General features: G+C 44.1%; 1 protein-coding gene across 3 annotated transcripts in view; it reads left to right on the forward strand.

Annotated features, from left to right (window-relative positions):
* Window positions 1–26952, forward strand: part of SLC9A3 (solute carrier family 9 member A3) — a gene marked incomplete at its 3' end in the record, with an annotated part of 109426 nt that overhangs the window by 72639 nt on the left and 9835 nt on the right. For all 3 annotated transcript variants that reach the window (XM_081837219.1, XM_081837217.1, XM_081837218.1), the window contains exons 2-13: window positions 6276–6578; window positions 8103–8263; window positions 8755–8833; window positions 12002–12179; window positions 13258–13478; window positions 16188–16390; window positions 17866–17955; window positions 19617–19687; window positions 20345–20474; window positions 21844–21959; window positions 22999–23128; window positions 24605–24778. In XM_081837219.1, the coding sequence (XP_081693345.1) occupies window positions 6276–6578; window positions 8103–8263; window positions 8755–8833; window positions 12002–12179; window positions 13258–13478; window positions 16188–16390; window positions 17866–17955; window positions 19617–19687; window positions 20345–20474; window positions 21844–21959; window positions 22999–23128; window positions 24605–24778 (1856 nt within the window). The remainder of the gene's footprint in view (window positions 1–6275; window positions 6579–8102; window positions 8264–8754; window positions 8834–12001; window positions 12180–13257; window positions 13479–16187; window positions 16391–17865; window positions 17956–19616; window positions 19688–20344; window positions 20475–21843; window positions 21960–22998; window positions 23129–24604; window positions 24779–26952) is intronic.

Below are 26952 nucleotides of genomic sequence, written 5' to 3' on the forward strand. Positions count from 1 at the left end.
CCTTACTGAAATCAATAAACACTGTGTCCAGATACCATCTGAGTACTGGTGAATAATCTGGGAGAAAACCATGAGGCGACAAAGCCTTTGTTCTGTGATGGCAAACTGTGGAATAAAGCAGCTGACAACCGCTCTTTTAGGATTTACCTCACACTCCTCTTTCTTCTGGCCAGTGTATTTAAAAGGGGGGTAGAATGAAGGTTGTCTGCATGTGTGACACAGAAAAATATTTTTGTGAGACTGTCATTACTTCAGACTCTTTTGTGTTTCCCGTCTCCTACATAACATGGCTTTAACTTTTTTTTTTTTTTAAATCACAAACTATTTAGCTTGGTTGGTTCAGTTTTAAAACCACATTTTCATTTGAAGGGCAATCTTAACAGGGAATTAAGTGAATAACTTATTCAACCTTGACTTAATGTTCTTGAATGCCATTTTGCTTTGTGCTGCAACCTCAGCTGATGTCATTTTATGAACACCTGAGGCAACCCTTTTTATTTCCATTTTTTTCCTGCTAATACCACTTAGTGTTATTGCTGACCTTTTACCATTGGTTAACAATAAGATGTAATAAAACTAAATGTTCTTTCTAGCCTGTGGTGCTACACTTGAACTATGTCACATACATACCCTGGCCCTAAATATGTTTACTGAGAAATAAGCCTCATTTGAGTCTGGAATGACTTACTACCTAATGTTTATGTTTCTGATTTCAGCCACAATGTTACTTGACATTTTCCTTGAAAAACCAGCAAAACCTTGGCTCTAGATTTAGTTTAGAACTTAGTTTAGTTTAGAACTGTCCTGCTGGGACAACAAAATGGTCCATCTAAAGTCCAGGCATAAAGCTCAGAAGCCAGGTGAGATGGAGATGGCCACCCTCTAACTCGGGGGTGAGGAACCTTTTTGCCACATGTAGTGGCGAGAGGGTGGTCAGCAGCTTAATGTGGCTGGACATGCGGCGGACTCTCTCCTCGTGTGCCCTTATCTGCACTGCATCACCCCACCTCCTCACAAGCTTGCCTTCATGGATGCACATGCACATTCATCCATTCACACTCATGGTGCATGGTGAATGCTAATCCTTTCACCAAGTCCACCCAACAGCTCTTTGGAGAGTGCACAGAAGTGTACCTTCTTCCACAGCATGCTTCCTCCAGTTTGCCAAGCAGCTGTCTGAAGGGCTGGGGAGAGGGTGATGCCATCCACACATGCCTTGTCCATCATGTAAATTTAGTAGCAGGAGAATTTGGCAGCCGGGGGGTAGGGGTGGGCAGGCCATGCTGAATACCCAGAGGCAACAGGTTGCCCACATGTGTAACTCATAGCTGTCAACTTTTCCCTTTTCTTGCGAGGAATCCTATTCGGAATAAGGGAATTTCCCTTAAAAAACGGGAAACGTTGACAGCTATGGTGTCACTACCTCTGAACATAAAAATAGCCTGTTGGATCAGACCAACAGATCATCTGGTCCAGCATGCTGTTCTCACAGTGGCCACCCAGATTCCTGTGGGAGCAGAACATGAGCACATGAACATTTCTCCTCTCCAGTGATTTCCAGCCACTGATATTCAGAAGCATTGCTGACTTCAACTTTGGAGGTTGCGCATTGATAGCCCTTTCCTCCTCTCATTTAGGTGACAGTTTTTAACAGAAAAGGCATCAGGGAGTAACTCACTCGCTGACTTGCATAAAGGGTCAATAATGACCAAACCAAACATGCATACGAAACATAGAGGGTTCCTTTGCTTCAGTCTAGAATAGCAAAAACACAGTATGACAACATAGGAGAACATTATTATTATGGAAATGGCAAAGGGAAGGTGAATCTTGACAGCCTGTGAAAAAAAATTTCTCTTCTAAAAAGTACTGAGATAAAAAGGAGACATATTCTCCTTTGTTAACTTGACTTTTAGTCACTCCTACCTGCTTGAGATAATGAATTACCATAATCTCTCACACTGTTATGACATACATTTCTTTTGTTTGAGAGGAATAGTTGATTAATTCTAACTACAGCCACACAAACACCCAACGCATCAGAGGAGGTGGAGGCATAGCTGAGTTCAGCACTATCCTGTTCTGTGCCCACGTTTGTAGACTAGGCCTCCTCAGTGAGGCATGGTTGGCTGGGAAGAGGAGAGACACCAAAGGGTGGCTTCTAAAATGCAGACACACAAACACACACACACACACACACACACACACACACACACACACACGTGGGAAGAGCAACTGGATGTGGAGGCTACCAGTTTGTGGTGAATGTATGTCCAGAAGACAGGCTAGGAAGTCGGATGCACCTTTCCTAGTTCTGGTGGGAATTCTGAAGGTTTGGGAGCGGGCGGAGGGGCGCAGCTCTGGGGTCAGGCAGGAAAACAGGGAAGAAAAGTCAAGCATGAGCAGGCCCCCAAAATGGCTTATGGAGTCTCTCCTCCAGCTAGCAAGGGTGGTGTGGGCCAGTGGCGTAGCGTGGGTTGTCAGCACCCGGGGCAAGGCAAGTAATTTGCGCCCCCTAACTCATGGATTTGCGCCCCCTAACCCGTGGATTTGCGCCCCCTAACCCTAACCCCTAGATGTTGTGCCCGGTGCAGCAGGCCCCCCCTGCACCCCCCATGCTACGCTACTGGTGTGGGCTTTTGAAGCAGCTGCAGCAAATGGGGACCTCTACTTCTGTAGGATCCAGAGAAGTGAGATACTGAGAGATAAACAGGTGAGTCAGACCCCCTGGGTTGTGGCTAACATGCATGATACTCAACATAAGCGCTTTTAAAGGTTAAGGGACCCCTGACAGTTAAGGCCAGTCGCGAACGACTCTGGGGTTGTGCGCTCATCTCATTCTATAGGCCGAAGGAGCCGGCGTTTGTCCGCAGACAGCTTCTGGGTCATGGGGCCAACATGACTAAGCCGCTTCTGGTGAAACCAGAGCAGCGCACAGAAACCTATTTTTCTACTTGCACTTTGATGTGCTTTCAAACTGCTAGGTGGGCAGGAGCTGGGACTGAAAAATGGGAGCTCACCCCGTCGAGGGGGTTCAAACCGCCGACCTTTTGATCAGCAAGCCCTCGGCTCAGTGGTTTAGACCACAGCACCATCTTAGGTGGAGTGATATTCAACTTTCCCCATAAACAAAAGGTTCAAAGGATCAGGGAGGTGTCGTTTAGCATAGCTCTGTACCCCCTGGGGTCAGGCTGACATGGATCCTCTCCCTGATAGAATTTTCTTTTGTTGGGACAGATGGTGGTACCTGCTCTCTTCAGCTAGTTTGATGAGATCAGCAGTTGAACAATGGGCTCCTCTCCCGAGGGCCACTCTCTTGCAATTATTTCTTCAGTTGCATTGATTGGATTGTGAAAGGTCCCCATATTCTGTGCATATGACTTGGGGTGTCACCTCCCCTAAGGTAACCAATTTAACTCATTGGGCTACATTTTCCATCATGCCTTCTGCAACCCCTTTAAAAAGTGAAGCCAAGTTTTAAAATCATATAGGCAATTTTGGAGTGAAGTGTCTTCCAAGTTCATAAGCTAGTAGCCAGCCTGCCAACACCCACCCTGGTCATTTCCTATAGTTACAAGGAAGTAGCAAGGCTTGCAATAATCAAGGAATATGCATTTGCTTAACCTTATGTTTAAGAAAACGGTATGTTATTAAAACCACAGTCAATATGCAAAGAGAAGAAGTAACAGGGCTTGTCCTGGTTTTAAAGAAGCCAATGTAATAGAACGTATTGAAGCTTTTCGCCAACTCTAAACTGACCTTATCTGCTTAGTCATAGAAAATGGAACATGGGAAAGTTAGAAGAAATTGGTATGTATGGCTTTCTATGGCTCAGCATGTCAGGCTTTAACCCATGTTTCCTTGACTTAAACTACAGCACTCTTCTCAAGATCAATGTAAAAATGTACCTCATTTCATGGATTGCAAAATCCAGGTCTAGAATGGTCTTTCAATTTGCTCTGGTTCCCCCCCCCCCTCAAAACTGACCACAAGGTTTTCAGTAGGTCTGTTTCCAAATTCCATTGACATTTGACTTCTGAAGTCAGGTGTGCACATGACCTCATAACTTAATGAGGAACATTGACCTGGTGATCCTAAAATAGCGTCCACCTTTTAAATTGCTAATGTAAGTTTGCTAATTTGTTGACCCACAAAGAACAGTGACCTAAATTGTGATTTTAATGAGCTCATTGCAATGGTGTATACAGGTTCTGTGGTGATCATTAAGTGTGTAGCAACTAATAAACCTTCCAGAGAGCAAACCAAGTGCTAACCAGTTGTTGTTTTTTAAAGATTATATCTAACTTGGGAGACCTTTTCAGCGCTTGCTAAGATTAGGGAGGGTAGACAGGGGGTTCTTTGAGTTTTGTTTTTTAGCTCTTACAGTTGATATTGAGCCATATGCCTCAATAATTAGGGCACTGCAAGTATATTGATTACTTGATTGTTTACTAATATGTTTTACCAGGGCCGGACCAAGACATTTTGGCACCTGAGGTGAACTACAAAATAGCCTCTCCCCCTCCCCACCAGGGAGGAAGGGGTGAGTGAAAATCTAGATCAGAAACCAGGAAGGAATAAATATCTATTGTCAGGATCTGCTTCCCCTGTGGAACATGCTGCCTGAGGCAGTCGCCTCACCTTGCCTCAAGGGCAGGCTGACCCTTTCAGATCTTTCCCTGGTTTATTGCAGTGTGGTTTCTGGAAAGAACTTATTTATTCTTTGCTATAATAGTCTATATGTGCAAAAAGAATAATGAATAGTATTTGGAAGCACCCCACTTATTGTCTATCATAAAGGTAAAGGGACCCCTGACCATTAGGTCCAGTCATGGCCGACTCTGGGGTTGCGGCGCTCATCTCGCTTTATTGGCCAAGGGAGCCGATGTACAGCTTCCGGGTCATGTGGCCAGCATGAATAAGCCGCTTCTGGTGAACCAGAGCAGCGCACGGAAACGCCGTTTACCTTCCCGCCGGAGCGGTACCTATTTACCTACTTGCCCTTCGTGCTTTCGAACTGCTAGGTTGGCAGGAGCAGGGACCGAGCAATGGGAGCTCACCCCATTGTGGGGATTTGAACCGCCGACCTTCTGATCAGCAAGTCCTAGGCTCTGTGGTTTTAACCCACAGCACCACCTGCGTCCCTTATTATTGTCTATCATAGCATCCATCTATTTCTTTCTTTCAAACTCTAAAAGCTTTTGAAGCAGGAGTTTTATTTCGTCAGGGTCCTAATACAGAGGTATCTTGCCCCATGAACAGGACTCAGACATTGTTAGAATATGGAAAAATAATAAGAGCAAGTGGGGAACCACAATAATTAATGGTGTTGTGGAGGATGCAGACAGATGTCTAGAAAGCATTGGCTAGAAATGTAGTTGAACTGTGTGTTACATATTGATTCCTAGGCTGTAGATTTGGACACATCTGTGGCACCAAAGCCATGCACTTGGATTGCTTGGGTGATGGCTATGAAGAGTTGGGACAGAGTAGCTCAGTGCGTTGATTTTAGGATGTGAGACTTGAAGGAATGCTGTCAATGTGAATCCCAAAGAAACTGAGAAGGAAGTTATAAGAAAATGGATCTTATTTCTTGCATACCGGAATAATACGTTTCAAGACACTCTTCACTCCTGCACTGTATTAACTGATACAAGTGACCTACTTTCTACGAATAAATATTAATTGGAGGAGGAGAGAAAATCGACATTAGCAATGTTACAAGTGAGATCTGCAACAAAATGTTGCACTGTAACCCCCCCTCCTAAAAGCAGTGCTCCTGTTCATGGTTAAAGCCAGTCATTTCCTCCAAACAGGGCACTGCATTATCCCCAGCCCTGTTCTAATTTAAATGAGTGCCTGGGGAATCTTTGATGTATAACATTAAGGGCAGAGCAATTCAAAGGGGTTGGGGCGGGGTGATCCAAGGTGGAGGAACCACCAAATCCAAAATTGTGTTAATCTGTCGATCTATTTTCAAACCCTTCCCATTGGTCAAGATGGGAAGTAAAATCAGCATGTGAGCTCCTAATTCTGAGTGAGTGTGTACCCAAAGCCTCCTCTGCAAAATTCATTTTACAGTTCTTTTTTCCATTATAAACAGCCTTTTAGCCATTATTGGAGCAGAGATCTGTGGAGAAGGAGAAGGTGCAAGATGTCTTGCCCCATGATAGACTCACATGATATTTCATACTTTTATGCACCCAGCATACCATTGTTTAAGATTTCTTCTTGCATTTGCCTTCTGACTCTCATCCATGTTGTTTTCTTGACAGTTTTCCACCTGTCCCATAAAGTCACCAGTGTGGTTCCAGAAAGTGTCTTGCTCATTGCGCTGGGCATTATCCTGGGAGGCATTGTGTTTGCAGCAGATCATATTGCCTCCTTCACCCTTACGCCAGACGTCTTTTTCTTCTACCTGCTGCCACCCATCGTCTTAGATGCAGGATACTTCATGCCAAACCGACTCTTCTTTGGCAACCTGGGCACCATCCTCCTATATGCCGTCATCGGGACCATCTGGAATACTGTCACCACAGGCCTTTCGCTCTACGGGGTCTTTCTCACAGGAATAATGGGTAAGGCGTAATCATTATTTCATTATTAGCTATTGGGCTCATGTTTGTTGGGTTGTCCTGGGATGAGTAACTGTGGAGCTTTTGTTTTGCACACGAAAGCTCATACCAAGAACTGACTTAGTTGGTCTTTAAGGTGCTACTGGAAGGAATTTGTTTTGTTTTGACTGTGGAGCTTTTGTCACATGAACCGCTCCAAGCCATGAACTTGGTACAAACCTACTTTGCGGCGGTAGCAGCACCACAGCTGATAATTCATTACATATATTTATTGTTATATTTTTATCCTGCCCTTCTTCCAAAGAGATCAGAGCAGTCTCTGTGGTTATTCCCTTCCAGCTACATTCTCACTACAGACCCTGTGCATTCGGTTAAGTTAGGATGATATGCATGGTGAACTAGCAGCTTCTGAGAAAACTATGATCTTTGCATTTAAAGAAGATTGCCCATCTCAGGTTTCTCATCAAGATCCGGTTGCGTAAGTTTCGAAGCTAGATTAGGCCTGTGTTTGGTTTACCCTTTTCTCTGAAGTTCCAGTAAAGATAGGCTGCCATCTTGGTAGCATTTAGGATTGGCAAGACTCTTGGTGTTTGTGTTAGGGCTCAGTTTACAATAGGTGTAGTTTTGAAATCAACTATAAAGGATTGCTTTTGCTTTCTTTTGTGTGCAGTCGGGACAGTCGCTTTTTATTCTGAAATGGAAACCGTGCCCTTTAGTGCCATTGTTGACTAGGTGAATGGGCACATGCCACTATTGTTCTTCCAATCTAGCCTTAGGGAATAGTTCTCTCTCAAAACCTCAGGATTATCATCAAGAAAAAAACTCTTGTCAGTCTGAAGCAAACCTCAACCACATGCCCCCCCTTTGACATTTAAACACATTCAAGTGGGGGTGGGAAGAGAACCTTCTTTGATAGCAGGTTAACTATTACAGGTACTTGGTTTTCAGTGGTGCAGTTCAGCCACTATCACTGCAGACTGCAAACCATTGGCGAAATGGAAATGTGTTCAGTCTGCAAAATTAACATGTTCTCTGTTTAATTTTGAATGATTCTGTGGCCAGGCTGCAAATGCAGCATGTGTTAGAGGTTGTCCTAATTGTATCTTTCCCAGCTCTAGCTATTTTGACCTTGAAACTTCATTGTCTATGTGCTAAAAAGAAGATAATTGGCATACCTGATACTAGACACTTGGAGGGGCTGGGGGTATAGATCTGTTCCATGTGCTCACGAATTAGGAGTGCCATGAATTAGACCCTTAAGACAGTGGCAGGTTTATCCAGTAACTTACATCCACACAAGTCTTAATATGGGAATAGGGTCTAAAATAAACAAGCCTAACATTTCAATGGGAATAGTTCTAACCATGATGAAACTAGTAAATCCAGGCACATGTACACGAGCCCCCCCCCCCGCAATGCACTCAAGAAGGACCAAGCACATAAGAAAGGCAATATTAAATGCAACTCAATTCCCCACCCCAGAAAAGAGTGACTAACATTCTTATGAGGTTTGCTTTGTTGTTCTAGGTGACCTTCAAACTGGTTGGTTGGATTTCCTCTTGTTTGGTAGTCTAATAGCTGCAGTGGATCCTGTTGCCGTGTTGGCTGTATTTGAAGAAGTCCATGTCAATGAAGTCCTCTTCATCATTGTCTTTGGAGAGTCGTTGCTCAATGATGCTGTAACTGTGGTAAGATCTTTTTTTGAAGTCCAAAGTAAAAGTAAATTCCTCAGATTTAATTCTGAACTAATGGCCAATGGACTGCGGATAAATCAGGAATGCATTGAATGACTCAGGACACAGATAAATCGGTATGAAGTAGCAGTCTATAAATTTACTTAGGTAAATATCACTGCTGTTTACTACATAGAGGAAAAAAGGTTAGCTGTTTTCATAAGCACACGCTCAAATTCTTTGCAAATAGGCTTTCTTCCATCACAATTTAATCACAAATGCAAAATAGAAGTCTATAGATGTTGCATTTGGTAGTGTACTGTTAAAGAAATGGTGAAATAAGATACAAAAAAGAAAAAACAAGAAATAGTACATATGTAGAAAGCAAAATAGAAAACAAAGAAAGATATTGTGTACATTACAAAAAATCAGGAAATTGTTATTGGTTGACAATAAAATGCTTTCTTTGATTCCTTTATGAAATGATCAATTTATCTTCCTCTTAGGTGCTATACAATGTGTTTGAATCATTTGTTAAAATAGGAACTGACAATGTGGTTGCCACCGACTGGGTCTATGGTGTAGGTACGTCATCTTTTAAAACTTATTACCTCATTAATAAGAATCTTGTGAAATTTTAATAATGATGCCCTGTTGCCTCAAACACTCTTCACTTTCCCTTTCATTTGCTATTCTTGAACCTCAGTGGCACACTTAAAGGAGAGCAAAGTTGCAGCTATGGGTTAGTTAAGAAGTATAAAGATTTTCCCCACCCCAAAACAGAACCCACATCACTGTGTTTGCTTAATTTGTTTGGTATGGGTATATAAAAAGGCTTGCTTAGTTTCAAGTGACCTGTGATCTTTTGCATGCAAATGTATAGGTCCCGCTTCTCTGCCACAAAGCAGTATTGGGAGAGAAATGTTGGAAGCTGGGGGTGGGGTGTGTGTGAATACAGTGGTGCCCCGCAAGACGAATGCCTCGCAAGACGAAAAACCCGCTAGACGAAAGGGTTTTCCGTTTTTGGAGGCGCTTCGCTAAACGAATTTCTCTATGGGGTTGCTTCGCAAGACAAAAAAATCTTGCGAGTTCCCGCATTTCCCCCCCGCTTTTTTCCGCCCTTTCCCTAAGCGCTAAGCCGCTTATCAGCTGTTCCGCTGATAAGCCGCTTCTCAGCTGATCGCTAAAAGCCGCTAGACCGCTAATAGCGCTAATCCGCTAAGCTGTCAATGGGCTTGCTTCGCAAGACGAAAAAACCGCTAGACGAAGAGAATCGCGGAACGGATTAATTTCGTCTTGCGAGGCTCCACTGTAGAGGGGTGATTAACCTCTCCCTGCCATTCTCATTCCTCTGCAATTCCCATCCACCTGGGGTCTTGATCCTAAATTATGTCGGATTTATACCCCATGATGGATGAGAAGCATCTGAGCAGGGAGAGTGGCAGATGCAATGGAAGGTTTTAGCACACACCCCCCCAGCCCCCACTAGGTGCTGACGTGCAGCAGGCAGGGGATCGCTGGGCCTCTGCATACAGAACCGAGTGGTAATGCGTGTAAATTCCAGTGTTAGACAACTGAACATGTTTCCATCCTGCCTTTAATATTAAAATCAAATCAAACAACAGTTAGCTTTTGTGCATAATGCATTACAATTAATAAGAGTTCTGTAGAAAAGTACCCTGCATTTCCCCTACAATTTAAATTAAATTTTAATTTTTTATTGTATTTATATAACACCTTTCTTCTAAGGAGCTCAAGGTGGCATACATTCACGTGTTCCTGTGTTAGCAGGTACTCCTGAATGGTACACCTTGTGCAGTTTATTGGAATGTTAACAGCCGTATTATGTTTGTCCTTTTAAGGGCTGTCATAAAAAAAGATAAGTGAGAAGTTTGCTTGCCATTGCAAATGGGTAAAAGGCAACGATGCAGAAGGGATGGTTCACACAGAGGCCAGCTTTGCATGTGCAGGGTTTTGAGCTGGGTTATTCTACCTATGGTTCTCTGTCTCCCAGTCTCTCTTTCTCCATGTCTTTCTTCCCAGCTTCCATTTTTTTCTCCCTCTTCCTCTTAAAAAAAAAGTAAAGAAAAAGGAACTACCATCTTGCCTATATATTATTTGTGTGTGCGCGCGCACGAGTGTGCTTCTGCTGATTTCCGGTTTGTTTCCAGGTACAATTCAAAGTGTAGTTTTTGACACCCTGCCCCCAAGCCTAAAGATCTGGGGCAAAGCTATCGGAAAGGCTGCATTTACACATATGAGTTTGCCTTTTTTGAGACATGAATGAAGACTCTGCTCAAGCAATCTCGCCACCCCAACGTAATTGGAGGCTGTGAGGTTCCTTTCTCTGGGAGTGACACCACACCGTTGAAGCTGCCTCCTGAGAGGGGAGATTTTGTATTAATATTAAGATACCAAATGAAAAACATCTTTAGTTTCGCAAGCTTTAAGTTAAGCTTTATATATATATTTCACATCAAGGCTTTGAGTTTTTAAGTCAGCTAGCATGGATGATGGGAATTTTAGTCCAGAAACAGCTGGAGACCCAAGTTTGGGAAACCCTACTTTTTAGGGTCTTGTACGGCTGTTCTTAGTATCCTCTGCAGAATAGCTAATGCACTACTTGTTGTTTAACATTTATGTTCTGTTTTAAAGGCTGTTGTAAGCTACTAGAAATTTTTAGTGGGGGCAGGGAACAGGAAACAAACTTTTCAAGCAAACTAATAAGGAAAACTATACCATTCTTCCTTTGGATAGCTTAGAGTAGTATACAGAAGGTTCTTGGTCGCCTCCCTTTAAGGTGGAATACAGGATTTGCTCAAGCAAGGAAACCTTTGCCAACCTGGAGGTCTCCAGGTGTCCTGGATTACAACTCCCATGAGCCTTAGGCAACATGGCTGTGATGGCTATTCATGGATGCCACTCTGAGCTCCATGGAGCAAGGGCATGATGTGACCTGCCCTCAGCAGAAACTCACAAAGCAACAAGCACCTCAGTCAGCTCCACATGCACAACCGGCTCAAACCAAAAATTAGTGGTTGACTGATGTCTTCTTACACCAGGCTTCCTCAACCTCGGCCCTCCAGATGTTTTGAGACTACAATTCCCAGCATCCCTGACTACTGGTCCTGCTAGCTAGGGATCATGGGAGTTGTAGGTCAAGAACATCTGGATGGCTGAGGTTGAGGAAACCAATCTTACACCTTATTCCTCCCTTTCCTGGCTGTGGAGTGTGGCTTCTTAATGGGCCAAGCACCTATTTCGCTTCTGTCTGTGATGTCTTCCCTGGAATGCTCTCTGCACTCTTGGTCAGGCACTGTAGAGCAGGAGGTGCTTAATACTTCAGGTAAACCAGGCTATGGGGAAGGCACCTGTGAGCATTCGGTCTTCAGATCTGCAAAGGTACAGCAGTTAGGCTCAGGTTCAATTCTTCAGCCCTGGTTTTGATGGCTCCCACTCCTTGTCTCTCTAAGTCTTGGCTATTGCTTGATGCTGGGCCACAGGAATGTATGTAATGGGGAAAGTGTCTCACCAGCAGAACACCTTTTTGGGTGTTCAGGCCCCTCAGTGCAGGTGAATTATTATGATACCTGGGTATCTGTGTGACAGATCTTAGCTCCATCTCCCCAACTTTCCCAGCCACCAGATAGCAAAGACTAAAAAGTCAATAAGCCGAAATGTGTATTGTTTTTAAAAATTCAAAGTGCTTTATTAAAAAACCCATGTGATTTTTGTCTGGTTTTGTTCTTGCAGTGTCTTTCTTTGTGGTGAGCATTGGAGGTACTTTAGTCGGTGTTGTCTTTGCATTTCTGCTCTCGCTTATCACTCGTTTCACAAAGCACGTCAGAATAATTGAACCTGGATTCGTGTTTGTTGTCTCCTACTTGTCTTACTTGACAGCTGAGATGCTGTCACTTTCTGCCATCCTTGCGTAAGTTTCAGTTAATTAATTGATTTTTCTTTCTACTACTGCTGGAGAAAGGGGTCATTTTAAAGCAATTGTAATGCCCAGCTGAGTTTGAAAACATTTTCTATCTGTATTAAAAAGACAAAACCAAAGAAACTCGTGGAAACTTGGGGAGAATGTCCCAAAACTATTAGGCTTGGAAGCCATTTGAAGACCCTTGGGGAATTCTATGGTTTGTTGTGCTACAGATTACAATAATCAAAATGATTAAAAATAGCTAAACCACCAGCTAAACCTTCATATAACAGTGGCACTAGCATAATGGGGATTGTTCCTTTAAGATACCCGTAGGGAGAGTCGGGGCCCTTGCAATGTGGACTGTGTCAGGGCTGGACTATGAGCAGCACTCTTGGGTGAGCCAGGAAGCAGGAGCCATGGGACAGGGCAGGAGTCAGGCTCTTAGGGCCAACCAGAAGGCCAGGTTGAGGAGCAAGCTGGAAGTTTGGACCGAAGAACATACCAGGAGGCAAGGGTCACCTATCATCTTCCATGGTTCAGTTCCCTCTTTTTTGGGGAGGGGGGACGTTTATTAGCATTTTAAAAGAGAGATAAAAGATTTTTCTCAAATATCGTTTTTATCCAAACTGAAACATTAATCTCGATAAAAACACAGATCCAGAGGAAAAGAAGAGAGAGAGAGAAATAAAGGATTAAAAGAGAAAAAACAAAGTTCAGAAACTAATGAACTTCTTATTCTTCATATGTCAGCTATATATAAACATTATTCAACTCATCCACTCCAATGTAACACCCAGCAAGACTCCTTTCTATAAACCAACATTATCTTCAGTTCAGAGGTTAACTGCAAAGAGCAGCCAAACACAGATCCAATAACGCCTGACAGTTGTGGCAGTTAAACTTTTTTATTTCCGTTGCCTGCCAAAGGATTTGGCTCAGGTAGGTCAGTATATCAGAGGGAAACAAAACATTTAGGCGTAGATCTGCTTTTAGATTTCAGAATAGAACAGTTTAGTAGATATAACAATGCAGAACAAGTTGCTGCAAAGATAAGTGATTAAGATGTGTGTTGAATTTCTTTCAGTATAACTTTCTGTGGTATCTGCTGTCAGAAATATGTCAAGGCAAATATTTCAGAGCAGTCTTCTACCACTGTGAAATACACCATGAAGATGTTGGCGAGTGGCGCAGAGACTATTATTTTCATGTTCCTGGGAATTTCAGCTGTTGATCCTAACATTTGGACTTGGAACACAGCCTTCATACTCTTGACGCTGGTCTTCATTTCTGTCTACAGAGTAATTGGTAAGGAAACACGTTTTCCTACTAAGAGTGGTAATTAATTTCAGCTTTTGGTCTCCTGCATGTTATATCACCAGCTGGGTGGAAAAATAAATTAGAACATTTTGCAGGTTTTTATCAGGGATCTTGTTTTCATTGCTGCTTAAATTCTGCAACAAACTCTCTACAGATATGACAGTTCCAGATTTTTATGGGACTGTGCAATAGAACTGTATTGTTCTCCTCCTACAGTGAGCATCCTCCCAGCAAGAGGAGGCTGCTTGCATCTCTCCCACATTCTTAATCCCCTCTTCCTGTTGGCATTTTGATCACTAAGAGAGCTGCCAGGAAGGTGGAATCTGTACTATGTCTGCTCTAGGACTTGGCTTGGTGTGCCTTTTAAACATCTCTGGGCTCCAGGAAACTGTCCAGCCTTGTTGCTTGTGGTAGTGGTTGGCGCTGGCCATCTCCTCAGCTTAGAAGTGATCCATCCCATTTCCCAGATGCTTCATAAGCACCCATTCATCTCTTCCCTTGTGGAAGCACTTAAAGCAAGATGGTCCATCAAGGCTTTTTTTGGACAGCTGTAGGCAACAATTGACCCCCTGTCTTCCCAAAGCCAGGTAAGGAGGCGCTGACAAGGTCCTAGGGTCCTGCAGCCTCTTTCCCAAAGCCTAGATAGTGCTTTCTCAGCTTTGGGAAGAAAGCAGGGGTTCTAGGACCCTGCCAGAGCCTTCACGCCTTCTTCCCAATGCCTGGTGCTTTGCTTAACTGGCTTTGAGAAGGCAGCACAAGTGCTGGGGTGTGCATGTGTACCAGATTTTGACCATGTTCCCTGCCCGCCCCTGCCTCCCCCCCCCGCCCCCGCCGCATGACAAGGCAATGTGCAGCCCCTGGGTTCCATGCCTAAGTACCCTTGCAGCCCACGTGGTATGAAAAGTTGGACCGCCCTGACTTAGAGGATCAGACTGACAGTGAAGAAACACTGCCTGCAGTTGGGCTGATGTGAGTAACCCCTGATAGCTTATCAGAAGCAGATTTAAGGCCATTTTCATCTGCAGACCCAATATATGACTTTAATATATTAAAGTTGGCAAAATAGATGAGATCTGATATCTGAGAAATTTCCAACCATCTTTTTACTAGTGTGCTGATTAATTTTCAGCAAAAATCAGAACTGCAGTTAGCACCTGAAAGTTTACCTATGGAAAACATAAAACCCATACGATTGCGAACCCTTTTCTCCACTCTAAACTAAATGTGTGGAAAGCAACATTTAAAAAACTGGCTCCCCCACTATCTCCCCTTATGCCTCTTTGCTTTCACCCATCTTTTAAAGAAGCAGGGCAATACTTAGATTGGAACGGTTGGGAATAGTGGGCCTTTACAGATAAAAATATTTTTATGCAGACAGTATCCCCCTACAAAAATAACAATTCTTAGCTGCCATACAAAACCTTAAATAGTCATGGTACCACTTCAACCAGCTGTGAAGATTCCTGTTAAACCCAGACATTTCCACTCAAGCAAACAGGAAACTAACAGATATAGAGCACATCTTTTTAACTTCTCTCCACTCATAGCTTTCTCAATTTACAAAGCTCTAATAACACTGGAATATGGCAATATTGTTCACAAAAATGCAATGGGAAATGGACCTAGATGTGCAAATACCAATGGTCTAATTTCTGAAAAAATAAGAGAAGCCTGATTAAAACTTCTGTGTAGGTGCCATTATACACCGGTGAGGCTGTCCCAAATATGTAAGGAAGTCAATCCCAATTGTTGGAGGGGATGCGCAGTCAAAGGTACATATTTTCGTATGTGGTGGTGTTGAGACATCATCAAACCCTTCAGGAATGCTGTCTTCAAAGAAATAAGCTGAATATACAAGAAAACCATGGAAATGTCCCCTGCACTAGCACTACTTGGGCTTAGGATCCTGTCTGCTCCTGATTATCCTAAAGATGACCTCTTAGCCTTTCTATTGACTGCTGCCCATACAGAGACATCCAGATGTTGGAAAACCGGTGTTAGAATAATAAGAGTACAGTCAATAGCACTGGCTGAGAAACTAACATGCCAGGTGAGAGCAGCAAAGGGCAAACACAATCCATATTCCTTTTATAACATATGGGAAATGTTTATTGAATACATAAATAGTTCAGACTGTGGCATGAATCCACTCAGCACTCATGGGAAAATGTGACGTGATCTCTAAGTAATCCAGTGAAACTTCAACACATGGCATGGCAGAAGTCTGTAATTCTGTCAGGACAAGTTGTTTATGGTTGTAACAATTGTTTTCTCAGAATTTATCTTCTTTACCAGGGAAATAAATAAAACCACTATTAAAAAAACCAAGCCCTATGGAAAGCAGTTAAAACCTTTTCAAGCAATTGTTTTGTTTCAAACAAATCCAGCAAGCGAGTTCCGTGTGCGCAACTGCTGTGAATTCTCATTGCAGTGCTCATCATGGAACATAATGGGTTGTCCAGTGCAGATGAGGCTGCGCATGTAACAAAACACGAGGAAAGCTGGATCACAGCAGTGTCTGTTGCATTCATTATTTGCCAGATTGTTACTGCCATAGGCAAAATTGCCATTTCTAGGAAGGAAATGTATTTTGGCAGCAGCTTTGTGTTGTGATGCTTCAGTGGCCATGCCATTCTTAATTCCTAAGTGAATATTGTTATGCAGGCTTTTGCTACTCTGAAACATTTGCTTTAACAGGTGTAATTCTGCAGACTTGGGTTCTAAACCACTACCGAATGGTCCAGCTGGGAATAATAGATCAAGTGGTCATGTCGTACGGTGGACTCCGTGGTGCTGTTGCCTTTGCTTTGGTAGTAACCCTGAACAGTAAAGATGTCGCAGAAAGAAACCTGTTTGTCAGCACAACAATCATTGTTGTGTTTTTTACTGTCATATTCCAGGTAATTTTAATTGTTCAGCCTTTCTGTTGCTTTTACGGGTGAAGTGCCAGGTTAGGCGTTCTTCTTGAACCCAGTATGGGAGGGATGTTTTGGCTCACGCATCTTTGTCATGTCCTCTTCCCTTCCGGTAAAAAGCAGCGTCTGACCATCTGAATGCAGCGTTCAGTGGAAAGCTGTTTGTTGTGGAATGAAATGAAATCTAGGCAAGGCAGTGCATGCAGCGGGTTAGCAGGTGGAGTGGGGAGAGACTGCTAGGAAGTGAAGTCTGTGAGGGCCCAATGAAGTATCAAAAGCAGATCTCAAATGTTGGCTTTATATTATGTCAGTGAGCGGGGAGTATAAAAAACTGTGTGCTCTGTACTAAAAACTTAAAACCTCTGTGTCAGACCCCCATGTATTAGTAGATCTTGAGTTAATATTTCACGAGAGAGACTACAGCAACGTTATTTGCTATTTGTAAATCCTTATCACTTTCTTTAAATGAGGGGAATTTAGAGGCAGGGATGCCATTTCTGCGTACAAGGTACGTGCAATATAAGTTTATGAAATTTGTTATTTAGTTTGCATACACATTGATCATTAAAGTGTTTTTATTTTAGACCAATGTGGCCTTCATTTAAAGACATGCATTCCAATAGATGCAGGACAAGACTGTGACAGGTCATGGACTAGTGATTAACAGGCAGCTACAAGTACAGTGATGCCTCGCAAGACGAAATTAATTCGTTCTGCGAGTTTTTCCATCTAGCGATTTTTTTCATCTTGCGAAGCACGGCTATTAGTGGCTTAGCAGCAAGACAGTTTTTGTCTTGCGAAGCAAGCCCATAGGGAAATTCGTCTTCCGAAGCACCTCAAAAACGGAAAACTCTTTTGTCTAGCGAGTTTTTCGTCTTGCGAGGCATTCGTCTTGCGGGGCACCACTGTAGTTTAGAAGCTGGTGGAGTGTGGTGGGAGACATTGCCCAAAGTTCTCTAAGGGTTACAGGTTATCGGGTTGTTGTTTTATTTCACCTGAACAGCATAACTCAGTGGTTGTATCTGATGCTCCTCTACTCATGACTGAGATGTGGAAATTGCATGAGGGATGTGGTGACATATGCCATGCCAGTCGGGAAGGAACCCACTCAGGTCTCCCATTCCAAACATTTTCAGAGTGGCATAGAACATGTCCATTTAGAAGGACCAGCCACCCCTAGCCCAAGCAGCTTATTTCAGAATAAAGGACCTAACAGGTGAGCAGAGATGCTTGCGCATTATGTGATTGCACAAGCGCACCCTCTTGACTTGTTACAACTCACTGTGTCAGATCCACCCACTCTCAGATCTCAGTCTGCTCATCCGTGGTATGTGGTGAAAACATTTGGTGATATTTCTTTCATCTTTGAGATTTTTAGTATCTATAATACATGCACAGTCTTCTACTGTATTGTTGCTTTTAATTAAGGTGAGAGTAATTTGTCAGTTTTCCCTCCGCAGGGTTTGACAATCAAGCCTTTGGTGCAGTGGTTGAAAGTGAAAAAAAGTGAGCAGCGAGAGCCCAAGCTGAACGAGAAGCTCCATGGCAGGGTAAGCAGGTCTCATACTCAGAACAAATAGAGGTCAGTGAGGTCAAAAGACCCTGCCACTTCCTAATAATACCTCAGTAATAATACCACCCTGGTAAATTCTAGCCCTTGCTTGTTTGGGTAGCAAGCAGCGAGAAGGCCCGTGCTCCCAGTTCTCTCTCACTGTAGCTGTGATCAGTAGGAGTTGGTGGCATCTGCGCACTGGCGTTGGGATAGCCTGCAGGGGGCTGGACAGCCAACTCTTCTGTTGTTGTTGACATCTATCTTGAGAGACAATGAAGTGCGCCTCCGGGGTGAAGTCAAAACGCTAGAGATCACAGCGCCTGCTGTGGCTGAAGAGACCGGGAGCTCATAACTGTTGCCCTGACACCTCTCAACTCTTCCAACGCTACAATTCTGTGATTCGAGGTATCTTCATATACAGATGAAACCCATTTTAGCTATACAAGTGGGACTTGTAATAATATGCTGCAGTGCAGGCTGTTCCTGTTCAGGCTTTCAGGCAGCCATGGAAACGCCCGTCCCCTGCAAACAATCACTCAGCATTCCATGTTTCATCCACATCTGTTTTTGGACTTCTGTAAACCATACTGATTGTGCACCGATTGTGCCATTTTGATTACATAAGGATAGGCCTTCCATATGTTTTGAGACTACAACTCCCATCACCCCTAGCTAACAGGACCAGTGGTCAGGGATGATGGGAGCTGTAGTCCCAAAACATATGGAGGGTCGAGTTTGCCTATGCCTGGGATAGGCATCCAGAAAATGAGATCACTGTTAGGATAGAAGTGATAGGGCCTTTTCAATTGTGGCTCCTCATCTGTGGAAGGTCTGCCAGATGCCATCATTGGCATCTTTTTGGCAGCAGGTAAGGATTTACCTTCCCCTCTGCCCACAGGCTTTTGATAGACTGAACTTATGATCTTTGTATTTTCTGTGCTGCCAAAGCTTCCTGTGGTTGTTATGGTGGCGGGATGTGTGTGTTTGTGTGTATGTACATGTATCTTCCTATATACATAAAAATGTAAAGCTGTCATTGCACAGGCCCCCACTGGAGAATTTGTAGTACTTCATCACATTCCTGGCTTTGCATAAAGGGCGAAGGGAGCAAAAGCAAAGGCAAGTTTTTAAATGGTGCATTTAAACAACAGAAGAAGTTTGAATTAAGGAAACTGAGGAAAAACTTGTGATTTTAAACAGTGGCAGGGGTGTGAATTGTGCCTGGCAAGCTGAACCCTCCCTGCACTGATCGCTTTGAAGCAGCCAACTGGCACCTTCCACCAAGGTCTTTGAGGTTGGCCACTGCTGCAAATAACTTGCATGTTGGGGAGGTGGGGGCTGCTGGACCCTTCAGGGTGGGATACAGGAGGGCCTGGCTTTGCTGAGAGTAGCCTGGCACAGCCTGTAGGGGGCAGTGCTCAAGTCCTGTGATCAGCAATCCTACTGACAGCATGTGGAAGGGGCAGAGTCAGGGTCCCAGGCTCTGGGACAGAGGTCAGAATCTGGTCTTTTGCACTACTGATACCAAGAATGACTCTCACAGTGGTACTTTATCTTTGGTGTGTATATGTTGACCAAACCTGGCCTCTGTCTGCATCTAAATGGTTATATGTTAGTCTGCAATTACCCAACCACCTTTTGTGGTCTTTGTTTTCACAGGCCTTTGACCACATTCTTTCAGCTATTGAAGATATATCTGGTCAAATAGGACATAATTACCTGAGAGACAAGTAAGTAGAGTCAGGCACCTTTGTCTTACGAGAATGGAACAGTTTGACGAATGGAAAAGGTGGACTAAAATAGCATGATAGGATAGCCTGACATCTGGTCATCTGCTAATCAACCTAATATTTGGCGATACAGGTCAATGCTGAGAAACGGCACATGGGAAAACCCTTTCTCGTAAGCTTTGGAATTTCTGGAATTCTTCCCACTCTTTTGACATCAGAGTTACAGCTCTTTGCATTAACTGTGCCAGTTTAAAACAATTCCAAAATCTGCATATCTTAATCCCCTTCTTATGGGTGCCAAATACTTATTTTCTTAGTTTGCATTTTACTCTCCATGGAAAGGCAAACTTGTGAGGCCATTAAAACCATGATTTGATTTGATTTGTACCCTGCCCATCTGACTGGGTTGCCCCAGCCCCTCTGGGCCTAACTCAACAAGCTTCTCTTAACATCATATGCCTTGGCAAAATAACTTGGAAGGTCCCCCATTTCCTCTAAATTACCCATTTTGAGCCCCATCACAAGAAAGGAATTGGATGGCTTCAAGTTATATTGTTATTGTCTCCACACCATGGGATGGGGTGCCAGCCTTGATTACCTAATGCTAAATCTGCCCCATTTAATTAATAGCTGCTGCATATGTGTTTGAATCATCAGGTGGACTAATTTTGACAGGCAAGTCCTCAGCAAAGTACTGATGAGAAGGTCTGCTCAGAAAAGTAGAGACCGAATTGTTAAAGTTTTCCGTGAGCTCAACTTGAAGGATGCCATCAGCTACGTGGCTGAGGTAATTCTAAATATATTTCATGATGAAACATGTCTATTTTAGGTTTGTTTCTGCCTTTTGGTAATACATTAGAACTTTAGCAGACATAATCAGGCCCAAATTAAGCATTTTTCATCCCATTCATTTCAAGGATAATTATAAGTACGTTGAACTCTCTTCTGTTGTAATGAATGGGATCTAAGGTTATATCTGTGATCTTGGAGATAATACAGTGGTGCCTCGCAAGACGAAATTAATCCGTTCCGTGAGTCTCTTCGTCTAGCGGTTTTTTCGTCTTGCGAAGCACCCCTATTAGCGGATTAGCGCTATTAGCAGCTTAGCGGCTATTAGCGGCTTAGAAAAAGGGGGGAAAAGGGAAAAAACTCGCAAGACTCGCAAGACGTTTTCTCTTGCGAAGCAAGCCCATAGGGAAATTCGTCTTGCGAAGCACCTCAAAAGATAGAAAACTCTTTCGTCTAGCGAGTTTTTCGTCTTGTGAGGCGTTCGTCTTGCGGGGCACCACTGTACAGAGATCATAGTAAATCTGTTTCGTTGGCATAAGCAACATAAGAGTCAACAGATTTAGGAACAAAAGATTATGGTTCATAGCACTATGAGATTATTTTTGGTCAGATGTGTATTGTTTGGTTCTCCAAACTTTGACTCTTTGTAAGGCTGGATCTTAAAGTCCATCACTTCTGCTTAAAGTCCATCACTTCAGTACCTGCCTTGATACTTGGAGCAGAGGTGGGCTTATTTCAGGTTTGTGGAGTATACTTTATTTTTAGCAGCCAGTGGCAGATGCACACAAAGTTGTGTCTCCAGGAGCCAACCTCAACCTATGAGCCATACTCTAAAATATCATGCATTGCTTAAATACAAAACTACATCTGAATTGCTACAGCTCAGAGATTCTAATACAATATTCTAAAACTAGCCTCTAAAACACTCAGATTTTACAGGTGAAGAACCCTGGGCCTGTGAGATAATCCATTAGTCAGATAAGCCGATAGTATAAGGCCAGCGGTGGCAAAGACTGATTGTTGCTTTTACTTGCTGCCATTAAACTAAGGGGAGTCGGAATCCTTGCCAATCTATTGTAAACTGATCAGAGATCAAGTAGAGCCCAATCTACATCCTGCAAACCTCCAGTGTATATAATCTACTGGGACTTGTTCTAGTTAGCGAAAACATTTCTCCAGAGGTATGAATATCATTTTTTATTGCTTTTAGCTCAGAGAAACCATATGAAACTATTTCCATGTTTTCATGATGCTTCTTGTTGCTCCAGTAGCTCAAGAGCCATAGTAAAAAATAAAACTTGCTCTCTACTTGAAAGCCCCCTAGTACCATGTGTGTGAGTGTGTATGCTGTATTCTTTGTTGAATAGGGAGAGCGAAGAGGTTCTCTGGCATTTATCCGCTCAGCAAGTATTGACAACACAGCCAATGTGGACTTCAGCATTATTAATCAAATGAATGGAGAGCCCTCTGTTTCCCAGTTGCTGTAAGTAAAGCTGCAAGTTTTGCCTCATATTTTATGAATCCAGTAATTTCTGCCAATAGCTCAGAAGCGACTGCATCACAAGTCCAGTAGGGAAAGAAATGTGAAAAGGTACCTTTTGGGTACAGTCCAGCCAGAGTTAAGTATTTAAAGTCCCAGTGCTTTTAATGTGACAGATTCCATAAAGCACTTAACTCTCCCATTGAGATTGATGGGACTGGGAAATGGTTGACTTGGCTTTCCTGCTACTATTTATTTGATTTGTAGCCTACCCTATTCCATGGGCTCAGAGCAGCTTATAGCAGTCTTTCTGAATGTCAATGGTTAGGTCCCCAGGGGTTTGCAATCTAAAGGAGTTATGCAGGACAATCCTATGTATGTCCACTCCCACTGTGTTTAATGGAGCTTACTGCTCAGTATGTTTAGCACTGCAGCATTTTGAGGCATGTCTACTCAGGAACTAGTCCCGTTGTTTTCAAGGGGCTTACTCTCAGGTAAATTGTGGTGTATTAGAATATAGCCTACAGGTGTGGGATTGCCTGTTTGAGCCTTCATGCAAGAAGTTCCTTCCTGCCCATGTGCTGCTGGTTTTCTACATAGGAACAATTTCTGGGGTGGGGACCATTCAAACATACCTTAGTTAGACCAACACTGTTCTGCTGTCTTCCAACTTTGTGGTCGCAGTAAGAAACTAGGAGCCTGCCTACACACCCTTAGGACAATAGCTCACGTTCCATATGTATTCCTTTCTGGAGAACACAAAGTGCCAAGTCCAGGTGTGTGTGCTCAGTGTAACAAGGAGCCACCAGGAGTTTGTCCCTCTCTAGCTTCCTCTGAGAGATGGAAGCTCCCTGCAAAGGCCACTTCTAAACTGACGACAGATTCATATCAGAATTGTTTCGTGTGGATTCAATTATGTCTGTGTTTTAATGTTTCTAGATTCGCTGATTTTGTTGTTTGTTGAACAGAAAGCAATAGAGAGACGAGGGAGGGAAGGAGGGAGAATGGAAGAATGAATATATATCTGTCTATTTTGCTTTAGGAGAGAAACTGCCAGTTCTGTGTGTCTTGATATGCAAGCCCTGGAGCAGAGAAGAAAAAGCATCCGAGATGCAGAGGATATGTTCACCCACCATACTCTACAACAGTATCTGTACAAGCCCAGGCAAGAGGTGAGATCTTAAGAACATACCAGTGCCAGAATAGGAGACTCTAACAATACAGTATTTGGATATTCAGGGAGAAATAGAATAGAAGCAAAATGGACCTTTGTCTCTCATTATGAGTAGCTGTAGCTCACAGCAGGAGCTGTTCTATAATTCTGCAACCAGGAAGTAGCTCTTCTGCCATGGGCAAGAGCATGAACATCCTCTTGTGAAACCAAGAGCATGAGAAGTTCTATAAACCCCACCAGTTATAGCATTCCATGCACTCTTTTTCAGAATGGTTTGCTTTGGATCCAAACCTGAGAGCCATTTTGGATGATCCAACTCTCCTAAGTCTCATTATAAGTGGGAAGATGTGTTTTTTGCGTTGGAGGGAGATGCATGTACCCACCCTTCCCGGGTTTCAGATGAGACCTGGAAGCTTGGGGAGAGGAGGCAGAAGTCTCCCACACTTCCTCTCTCAACTCCGCTTTGAGATCTCCAAAGCAGCTCTGGGGTGGAGCTTGCAAAGTGCCCCCACCTGTGTTCTTCTTTGGGATTTATTTTGTACGGTACATACAGACTCTGGGGGGGGTGTGTGTCCAACCTTCTGGTTGCTGTTGGATTCTCAGCTCCAATCAGCTTCAACTCAATGGCAGAATGGAGGTAAACAGTGCCTGGGTTGGGCATGTGGGGTGAACCCCAGAAGGGGGTAGGGCATGAAGGGAGCCCGCTGTGGCACCCATGCAGGGGTGCACTTGTGCGCCCCAGTCCAGGAGAGTGGGTGGCAATGCTCCTCTCACTGCTGGGCTGGCTGTGAAGAAGCAGGATCTTCCTTGCTCTTCACAGCCTCTCTCCACCCCCAAGTCAGCCTTCACCCAGGGAAGGGGGAGCCTTCGCTGGGTGTAACAGGCGGGGGCAAGACACCGCCGGCAGGGCACGAGGGAGAGGGGGATCTCAGGCAGACACCTGGTTCGCCCCCCCCCCATTGTGCTCCCAGGGCTACAGCCCCCATGGCCCCAGCATGGCCAATGCTTAGGGATGATCCAACTTGTATGTACTGCACCGATATGTGAATGGCCTCAGATTCCCCATTGCTGCTGTCACACCTTGAATACTGGGGGCTTTCCCCTCTCTTTTAGGAATTTGAGTGGTCCTCTTGTTTTGGGGGGGGGGCAGGGAGAGGTACTTGGTTGTTTTCCATAATCCCAACTGTTTCAGACATTCATAGAATTGTAGAGTTGAAAGGGCTCCTGAGGGTCATCTGTGTCCAGCCTTCAGTGCAGGACTCCTGCTCACAGCCTCGAAGCACCAACCTTCTAGCTTGGTAAAGAGCTTTTGCTTGAACTCTCTCTATAGTTTTATGCCTCAAGTCCAGGGTGCAGTGGGGAGCAGCAGCAAGGGGTCAGAAACGGGCATTAAGGGGCAAGGATTTGTATCTGGGTGCTTGTTCTACACGCATCCATTTTGGCCTTCTGATCATTCTTGTTGTCTTGCCGACAGCACAAGCACGTGTACAGCCGCCATGAACTATCCACCAACGAAGACGATAAGCAAAACAAAGAGATTTTCCACAGGACCATGAGGAGGCGCCTGGAGTCGTTCAAGAGCACCAAACTAGGCATGAGCCACCCTAAGAAGAACAAAATTCACAAGAGAGACCGAGGCCAAAAAAGAGTAAGAGCAGAGCAGTTGAGATTGCCTCATTAATGCGGGGGAAGGGAACGTGGAGGCCAGGTGCCTATGCCCTCGTAAGGTGCCAGGTCTCTGGTGGGTCAAACGCTTTATTAATTTAGGATATTTATAACCCACCCCCAGTTTCTCGCACAGCAGCTTGCAAAAGGTTTTCACAGTGAAATCACATTCTATTCCAGCCGTGTGTCCCTGTGGTGCCAGGGTTACCCAGGCAGCGTTTCTTGCCCTCATCCTTTGTTTTCCCCCTGGCTGTTGTCAGCCAGGTAGCAGCTCCCATCAAAGTCCTCTGAGGCAGGAGGGTGGGGGACCAAGCAGGTGGGATACAAGAGGCAGTGAACAAGGAGGAGCTTTCTGCAGCCCCTTGGAGTTGTGTGATTGTTTTCAAACATTAAATAGCAGATATGAGGGAAGGCTTTCAGGACTCAGCCACAACATGCAGCGAGAGGCCTTTGCACCATGGCCCTAAGATGCACAGACACAGAGCTTCTTTCTGGCACAGGAGTCAAGCTTCCTTGGCCTGGGTGGAATCCCTTCCATCCCATGCCAAACAGCAGTGCGGGGATTTTGTGTTGGGGTTGCAGCAACGTGGAGAGAGGGGAGGTTTTAAACCCCTCCTAGGCATGGTCCCAGCCCTGTGTGTCTCACACAGACACACACCACACCTGCTATTTTTTAATTGGAAAAACAAATGTGCAACATGAAGTGACGTATATAATTCCAGTTACAGATAGGTAGCCGTGTTGGTCTGCCATAGTCAAAACAAAACAAATTCCTTCCAGTAGCACCTTAAAGAAGTGTGTATCTGAAGAAGTGTGCATGCACACGAAAGCTCATACCAAGAACTGACTTAGTTGGTCTTTAAGGTGCTACTGGAAGGAATTCGTTTTGTTTTGACGTATATAATGTCACACATGATTTGGGTCTGAGACTCAGATGGGGCAGAGCCTGGGAGATTGTGTTGGCTTTTAAAAAAGAAGTAATCTCAATTCTCTCCTTCTACTTGGCTTGCTTTGGTGTGGTTTGTTTTTGCCTTGATTTCCCCCCTTCCTTAAAAAAACATTTTTGCTGCTGTATGTTTTATTTATTTAGTTGTTTTTCTTTGTTTTTGTTTTGGTGTGTTTTAATAGTGTGTTGTGAGTTTTCTTTTAAATGGAAAGGTGGGGTATAAATACTTTTGGAAAATAAACAAACAAACAAATCATTCTGCAGTTCAGGATTATTTCCCTCTTTTCCATTGGCCTTTGCCTCACTTTACTACTCTTTTAAAATCATTTCACTTTATTTGTCCCTGTCATTCTGAAACGATCTTTTGAGTTCTTTGCAAAATTACACATGTGGACTCGTGTATGCTGAATTTTCTGGATGTAAAGCTACAACTTTGCCAAGAGGAAAAACTTGTAAGAAAAAGTGTTTTCCAGCCATGAAGGAGAAGTGGCTGGAAAATGAACTGGAAGAGCCACTGTGCTAAACTTCTTCTGCACCATGCATGCCATATGCTGGTACCTCTTCGAAGCTGCCCAGCAATCTTTATGTTATGGGGTGCCACAAAAATGCTGCAAGTAACGAAGTTAATAAGTAAGTGGGGACTTGAAGTCAGTGGCATGCAAACTGTGCCCCTTCCTTGTGCAGGAGCCTGCAGAGATCATGAAATCCCTTTCCAGGGAGGCGCAGGTTACAGCAACAGCCAAGGCGACATTTTTCCACCTTCGCCGCATCAAACAGTTGGTCCCTTACCTTTCCCGCCCCGACCTGGCCACAGTGATCCATGCGACGGTCATCTCCAGGCTTGACTACTGTAATTCGCTCTATGTGGGGCTGCCCTTGAAGCTGTCCCAGAAACTCCAGCGGGTACAGAATGCTGCAGCGAGGCTCCTCACAGGGTCTCTGCCATGGGAGCATATTCACCCAGTGCTTTTCCAGCTGCACTGGCTCCCGGTGGAGTACAGGGTCAGATTTAAGGTGCTGCTTTTGACCTTGAAAGCCCTTCACGGCCTAGGACCCTCATACCTACGGGACCGCCTCTCCCGGTATGCCCCACGGAGGACCTTAAGGTCCATATATAGCAACACCCTAGAGGTCCCGGAAGTTAGATTAGCCTAATCTAAGGAAGTTAGATTAGCCTCAACCAGAGCCAGGGCCTTCTCAACATTGGCTCC

The sequence above is a fragment of the Podarcis erhardii genome, assembly GCF_964252035.2.
Source record: "Podarcis erhardii genome assembly, chromosome: 13".
Lineage (NCBI taxonomy): Eukaryota > Metazoa > Chordata > Lepidosauria > Squamata > Lacertidae > Podarcis > Podarcis erhardii.